Below are 7,643 nucleotides of genomic sequence, written 5' to 3'. Positions count from 1 at the left end.
GGTTTCACCATGTTGACCAGGATGGTCTCGATCTCTTGACCTCGTGATCCACCCGCCTCGGCCTCCCACAGTGCTGGGATTACAGGCTTGAGCCACCGCGCCCGGCCTGGAAGAAGTGAATTTGTATTGTTATCACCACTTAAAGATTTTTCACTTTTAAAATTAGTACCGGACGTCCTGGTTCAAGCCTGTAATCCCAGCACTCCATCTTGGCTAACACGGTGAAACCTGGTCTCTACTAAAAACACGAAAAAATTAGCTGGGCATGGTGGCACGCACCCCTAGTCCCAGCTACTCAGGAGGCTGAGGCAGGAGAATCGCTTCAACCCGGAAGGCGGAGGTTGCGGTGAGCCGAGATCTCACCACTGCCCTCCAGCCTGGGCAACAGAGCGAGACTGTCCCAATGTAATAATAATAATAATAGCAATAATAACAACAACAACCTGTTTTCTCATCATAACATATGAGCATAATCCCCTTTTTACTTATTTATTATTAGAGATGGGATGTTCCTCTGTTGCCCAGGCTAGAGTGCAGTGGCACAATCATAGCTCACAGCAGCCTCGGAACTCCTGGTCTCAGGTGATCCCCCTGCCAGATCCTCCCAAGTAGCTAGGACTACAAGGCACACACCACCACACCCAATTAATTATTATTATTATTATTACTTTATTTATTATTATTTTTTTTTGTAGAGCCAGGGTCTTGCTTTGTCACCCAGGCTAGTCCCAAACTCCTGGGCTCAAGTGATCCTCCTACCTTGCCCTCTCACAGTGCTGGGATCACTGGTGTGAGCCACCGCAGCAGGCCTGAACATATTCTTAGTTGTTTATTTTACATATTATAAATAGCACTGCAGTGAACATCTTAGTAGCCATCTATCTGCACACACAAACTTTTCTATAGCCTAAGTTCCTAGAAATTCAAATTGCCCAGTCTAAGTGTGTATATATTTATATTCCCCTTCTTCCCTTAGAGATCATATACTTAATAAGCCCTTAAACAATTTCAGTTTTTGTAGAGTGCTTTTTTCCCAATGCTTTGCAGTTTTTAATATAGTTTAATATCATACAGCCAAGTCCCCTTTTCTTTATTTTTTAAAATCCTGGTTATCCCTACTAATTTCCTGTTTCAAATGAACTTTAAGATCATTTAGTTTTAATGCCAAAATATGTCATTGGATGTTTATTGGAACTCCATTAATTGGATTTACATTTGGGAGGGATTTCCGGGTTGGTCTATTTTAGTCTTCCCAGCCAGAAATATAACACTTCTCTTTCTTCAAGCTTTGTTTTGTACAATTTTCCTTTTCTTTCTTTCTTCTTTCTCTCTCTTTCTTCCTTCCTTTCTTTCTTTTCTTTTCTCTCTCTCTCTCTCTCTCTCTCTCTCTCTCTCTCTCTCTGGATGGAGTTTTGTTCTTTTGCCTAGGCTGGAACACAGTGGTGAGATCTCGGCTTAGTGCAACCTCCACCTCCCGGGTTCAAGCAATTCTCCTGCCTCAGCCTCCCGAATAGCTGGGATTACAGATGCCTGCTACCACGCCCAGCTAATTTTTGTATTTCTAGTAGAGATGGGGTTTCACCATGTTGGCCAAGCTGGTCTCGAACTCCGGAACTCAGGTGATCCACCCACTTTGGCCTCCCAAAGTGCTGAGATTACAGGCGTGAGCCACTGTCCTGGCTGCAATTTTCTTCATACCATGCCACCACTGTATAATGAATTATTTTAAATTGTTTGTCACTTCCATGGGTGGGATATTTTCCCCATTTTACTTTGATTAGTTAGTGCTGAGATTTGGCTTTCCGATGAGGCTAGTAGTAAGATAATTGGAGCTTAGAGCTGGGAAGCTGAAATCTGTGAGATTCCTTGAATGACATTGTCACATTTGCTTCTGTTTCTGGTGTAACAGAGGAAGTGTAAAACCCTTTGCCCTCGCAATTCCCAGGAAATGGCCTGGAAGCTATCTTCTTAGCTTCTCGGAATAGCTGGGTAGTCTGAGATCTGCTCGTCTTTGTAGGAGTACCCTAATAACTATTAGCTCCCTTGCCCGATCACTTATAACTCTCAGGCAACAAAAACCCAAGTATATCGATAGCTCATTTATTTAGTTTCACTTTTAGTTTCATTTCCAGTGCCTTACTCATGTTTTAAAGCCATATTGGGGCTCCAGGCCAATTATTTTCTCCAAGCTGTTATTTAATCCATAAACTGGTGATAATACTTAACCTACCGATTTCAGTGAGCTATTTTTAAAAAACCACTAACTTTGTTTTTTGTTGTTGTTGTTATCGGTGGCGGTGGTGGTGGTGGTATTTTTGAGACAGGGTCTCATCCTGTTGCCCAGGCTGGATGGAGTCAGTGGCACAATCATGGCTCGCTGCAGCCTCAACCTCCCAGGCTCAATCAATTCTCCCTCTTCAGGCTCCAGAGTAGCTGGGACTAGAGGCAGACACCACCACACCCAGCTAATTTTTGTATTTTTTTGTAGAGACAGGGTTTTACCATGTTGCCTAGGCTGGTCTCGAACTCAGGCTCGGGCGATCCTCTGGCCTCGGCCTCACAAAGTGCTAGGATTACAGGTTTGAGCCATCGCACCCGACCCTAACTTTATTTTCAATACTTTGAAAACTGGTTCCATGACCTTGTGATTATTTGAATGCAACCTCCCTGAATTGCAGCATCTTCACCTGTTTGTTTTTTCAAGACGGGGTCTCCCTCTGTTTCCCAGACTGGAGTACAGTAGTATCATCATAGCTCACTCCAGCCTCGACCTCCCAGGCGCAAGTGAGTCTCCCACCTCAGCCTCCTGAGTGGCTGGGGCTACAGATGTGTTCCACCACGTTCAGCTAATTTTTGTATTTTTAGTAGAGATGGGTCTCGCGGTGCTGCTGACACTGGTCTCTAACTCCTGGCCTCAAGCAGTCCTTCACCTCTACCTCTCAAAATGTTGGGATTACAGACATGAACTACTGTCCACAGCCAGTATCTTCATCTGTTAAGTGAAAATGCCCATGGAGAGCTGGGGGTTCCAAAGCACTTAGGATGTAGTAGGTGAGAGATCTATTGTCATCATCAGTATCATCATTCATTACCAAACTCCATTGGCTTTAGTTGCAAATAAAGCAAATGTGATTCAAACTGCCTTAAACAATCAGGGAGGTTATTTGGTTGATGAAACCTGTAGCTGGGGGATGGGGTACAGTTCAGTGTCTGTTCATACCAGTGGTTCAGTGTTGTCATCAAGCGCTTAGATTCTTTCTCTCTTTCCATTCTACCGGGCTCAGGTTAGCTTCATTCCAAGCGTTAGGTCAGGGCTCTGTGCTTCCTCACTCATGTTCAGAGAAGAGAGAGAGAGGTTGAGAGTAAGAAGCTGGCATTGCAGCCTCTACCTCCTGGACTGAGGGATCCTCCTATCTCAACTTCCCAGGTAGCTGAGACTACAGGTGTGTGCCACCATGCCAGGCTAATATATATATATATATATATATATATAATATATAATATATATATATAATATATAATATATATATATATTATATATATATATACACATATACACACACACACACACACACACTTAGATGGTGCAACCTCTGCCTCCCAGATTCAAACAATTCTCCTGGCTTAGCTTTCTGAGTAGCTGTGATTACAGATGCACACCACCACACCCAGCTAAGTTTTGTATTTTTAGCAGAGACAGGGTTTCACCATGTTGGCCAGGCTGGTTTCCAACTCCTGACCGCAAGTGATCCGCCCTCTTCAGCCTTCCAAAGTGCTGGGATTACGGGTATGAGCCACCACGCCTGGCCAATTTTATATTTTATTTATTTTATTTTATTTTACTTTTTATTTTTGTAGAGAAAGGGTCTCACTTTGCTGTCCAGACTGGTCTAGAACTCCTGGCCTCAAGCAATTCTCCTGCCTCTTCCTCCTATTGGTGGGCACCACCTCGCCCAGCTGCATTTTTTCTTAAAGGACTGTTGGAAGAAACTGAAGAAATCTTTGTACTCTTGCCTCTGTCAAAATTGGAAAAATGAAAGACAGTCCACGTTTTAAGAAAAACAGAAGCATATTTATCTGTAGCAGTAAAGACTATTATTCTAGGCCAGCTCACTTCACTCATTTGAGTTACCTGCCTGGCCTCTGAAGTCCCTATGCTTTAGCAGGATATATTTGTAATAGGCAAAACTGATATAAATATATCGACCAGAAAATACAATGGTTTACATGCAATACAAGTTTATTCCTCAATCACTTAACAGTCCATGGCAGATGTTCCAGGTCTGTGGGCAGCTCTCTTCCAAGTGATGATCCAGGGACCCAGGACCCTTCTTAGGGCTCCACCACCCCTAGGCCCGCTTCACCCTGAGCATCCAGCCAGCAAAGGGAGAGCTTGTGGAGGGGGCAAAGCTGCCCCAGTCCAAAGTAGAGCCGGTCACATGCACTCACACCCCATTGGTGAGAACTAGTCACATGGCCACATCATGCTGCAAGGAAGGCTGGGAGATGTAGTCCCAGCTGTATCAGCTCTTCTCAGCTGCAAGTATATTATTATGGAAGGGCAGAACAGATTTTGGTGGGCAGCAAACCATCTCTATCTTGCATAAAAATGGTGGGGAGACCTCCTCAGACACCTAAATCACAGATCCCTTTGATTCTTTCTTAGCCAAGTAGTGAATATGCAGGAAATTTGGGGGTTTCACCAAATTCCATTTGTTTATTCCAGGTATGGAAAATTTGAAGCATATCATCACCTTTGGCCAGGACATCTACAAACGGTGTGAAGAGATGAAATACTGCAAGAAACAGTGCCAGCGCCTGGGCAACCGTGTCCTCGGCCTGGTCAAGTCTCTGGAGATGCTCCAGGACCAAGGAAACAGGAGGGTGCCCTCTGAGAAGTTAACCACAGCCATGAACCGCTTCAAGGCTGCCCTAGAGGAGGCTGATGGGGAGATAGACAACTTCAGCAAAAAATCCAATATCTGGAGGTTTCTAACAACAAGCCAGGACAAAATACTCTTCAAAGATGTCAACGAGAAACTGAATGATGTCTGGAAGGAGCTATCGCTGTTACTTCAGGTTGAGCAACACCTGTCTGTTTCACACATAAGCCAAGGAGCATCCTGGGCACAGGAAGATCAGCAGGATGCAGCCGAAGACAGGCGAGCCTTCCAGATGCTGAGAAGGGGCAAGTTGGGTTTTTGGTGGGGAGTGGAAGTGCAGCCGAACGCATTTTAGTCTCACTTTAATTCACTAAAGGAGCAGCAAGGATGAAGCTTGAGCAGTTGTAATACACTTGTAGCTCAAAACCCCTAACATTCTTTGGCCCAGATATATGGTGGGGGCTGGTGAAATTTGGGCAAGCCAGCGTTGGGGAGGTATTTTGTTTTGCTTTGTTTTTTGAGATAGGGCCTCTATCATATGGGCTGGAGGACAGTGGAACGATCATAGCTCACTGCAGCCTCAGGCTCAAGTGATCCTCCCACCTCAGCCTCCTGAGTAGCTGAGTATATAGGTGTACCCACGACCGTGCCCAACTCATTTTTATTTTATTTTTTGTAGATAGGGAGTCTTGGTATGTTGCCCAGGCTGGTGTAAAACTCCTGGCCTCAAGTGATCCTCTTGCCTCAGCCTTCCAAAGTGCTGGGATTACAGGTACCCAAGAGGTCAAGGCTGTGGTGAGCCATGATTATTCCACTGCACTGAAGCCTGGGCAACAGAGCGAAATCCTGTCTCCAAAAACAAAGGGCATGGAAGCCAGCATGAGACGTAAATCTCCTTCCTTGACCTCAGGGGGCCCTGTTTCCCTTTCTGAGGACATGAGACCTTCCGTACTAAAACTGGGAAAGTCTAATGGAAAAAGTATAGACAAACTGATAATCTCATCCATTGTTGGTAGAAGGATATTTGTGCAACCTTTATCAAAATGTGAGATACAATCACGCAGTCTACCAATTTCTTGAATACCCTTCTGGAAATTTAAATATATATATTTTATTGTTGTCACACAATCAGCATCATACCAAATACATTGTTCTATTTCTTCTTTTCTCATTAAATAATCTCAAATATCCTCCCATGTAAATATCCTCCCATGTAAATATCCATAGAGTTGGCGGGGCACGGTGGCTCACACCTGTAATCCCAGCACTTTGGGAGGACAAGGCGGGCAGATCATGAGGTCAGGAGATCAAGACCATCCTAACATGGTGAAACCCTGCCTCTACTAAAAACAGAAAAAAAAAGTTATGCAGGAGTGGTGGCACATGCCTGTAATCCCAGCTACTCGAGAGGCTGAGGCAGAAGAATCCCTTGAACCTGGAAGGTGGAGGTTGCAGTGAGCTGAGATCACACCACTGCACTCCATCCTGGACAACAGTGAGACTCCGTCTCAAAAAAGAAAAAAAAAATTCCATAGAGTTCTATAGCTTGTTTTCTTACTTGGCATCTACAATATATATACCCATCATTTTTTCCCATTTTTTTTGTGATAAAATATACATAACATAAAATTTACCTTTCAACCATTTTTAGATGCCAATTCAGTGGCATAAAGTATATTCAGATGGTTCTGAAACAGTCACCACTATCTATCGCCAGAAATTTTTTTTTTTTTTTTTTGAGACAGAGACTCACTCTGTTGCCCAGGCTGGGGTGCAGTGGTATGATCTTGGCTCACTGCAACCTCTGCTTCCTGGGTTCAAGCAATTCTTGTGCCTCAGCCACTCAAGTAGCTGGGATTACAGGCGCGTGCCACCACGTCCAACTAATTTTTGTATTTTTAGTAGAGATAGGGTTTCACCATGTTGGCCAGGTTGGTCTCGAACTCCTGACCTCAAGTGATCTGCCTGCCTCAGCCTCCCAAAGTGCTAGGATTACAGGCATGAGCCACCATGCCCAGCCTATTTCAAGATATCTTTATGAGAAATTCCCACAACTAGAATTACTGGATATAATCACTGCATCAAAGACTAGAGGCGTTTCAAATGTTGGTAGAAGTTGCACAAATATCATTCCTACCAAAAATTCATGAGGTTATCTGTTTCTCTATAGTTTTCCCATAAGAGACTTTCTCACTTTCAGTAGTCAAGTTTTCATGTCCCCAGAACTCCTTAGTACTGGGCAGACAGGGATGACTGACCACTGTAAATAGTGTGTTATAAATTTTCACACATTTCTGAGTATATAAGTTGTGATAGGTTCAATTATGCTGTGGTTTAAAAAGCAACAGCAACTCAGTGTTCTAAAGAAACAAGTTTAGGTTGGTGCGGTGGCTCACGCCTGTAATCCCAGCACTTTGGGACACCAAGGTGGGAGGATCACCTGAGGTCAGGAGTTCGAGACCAGCCTGACCAACATGGAGAAACCCCATCTCTACTAAAAATACAAAATTAGCTGGGCATGGTGGCACATGCCCATAATCCCAGCTACTTGGGAGACTGAAGCAGGAGAATCGCTTGAACCCAGGAGGCAGAGGTTGCAGTAAGCCGAGACTGTGCCATTGCATTCCAGCCTGAGTGACAAGAGTGAAACTCTGTCTAAAAAAAAAAAGAAAGAAACAAGTTTCTCTTCCCATGGCAGGTAGCGTGGGAGCTCTCTTGCTCCTTTCTCTCTCTGCCTAATAAATCGCTCTCTGCTATAAA

At 44.2% G+C, this 7,643-nt stretch overlaps 1 protein-coding gene across 6 annotated transcripts in view; it reads left to right on the top strand.

The window, feature by feature from the left end:
• MLKL (mixed lineage kinase domain like pseudokinase) overlaps window positions 1-7,643 on the top strand; it is a 26,339-nt gene that overhangs the window by 1,126 nt on the left and 17,570 nt on the right. For all 6 annotated transcript variants that reach the window (XR_001825887.1, XM_037739263.1, XM_017530557.1 and 3 more), the window contains one exon: window positions 4,727-5,188. Coding sequence is in view for 5 of the 6 variants with exons in the window: in XM_037739263.1 (XP_037595191.1) it covers window positions 4,729-5,188 (460 nt within the window). In the remaining variant the exon portion in view is untranslated. The remainder of the gene's footprint in view (window positions 1-4,726; window positions 5,189-7,643) is intronic.

The sequence above is a fragment of the Cebus imitator genome, unplaced genomic scaffold, assembly GCF_001604975.1.
Source record: "Cebus imitator isolate Cc_AM_T3 unplaced genomic scaffold, Cebus_imitator-1.0 Scaffold66, whole genome shotgun sequence".
Classification (NCBI taxonomy): Eukaryota; Metazoa; Chordata; class Mammalia; order Primates; family Cebidae; genus Cebus; species Cebus imitator.
The sequence above is the reverse complement of the archived record's forward strand: the minus strand, read 5'-3'. Positions and strand labels throughout refer to the sequence as shown.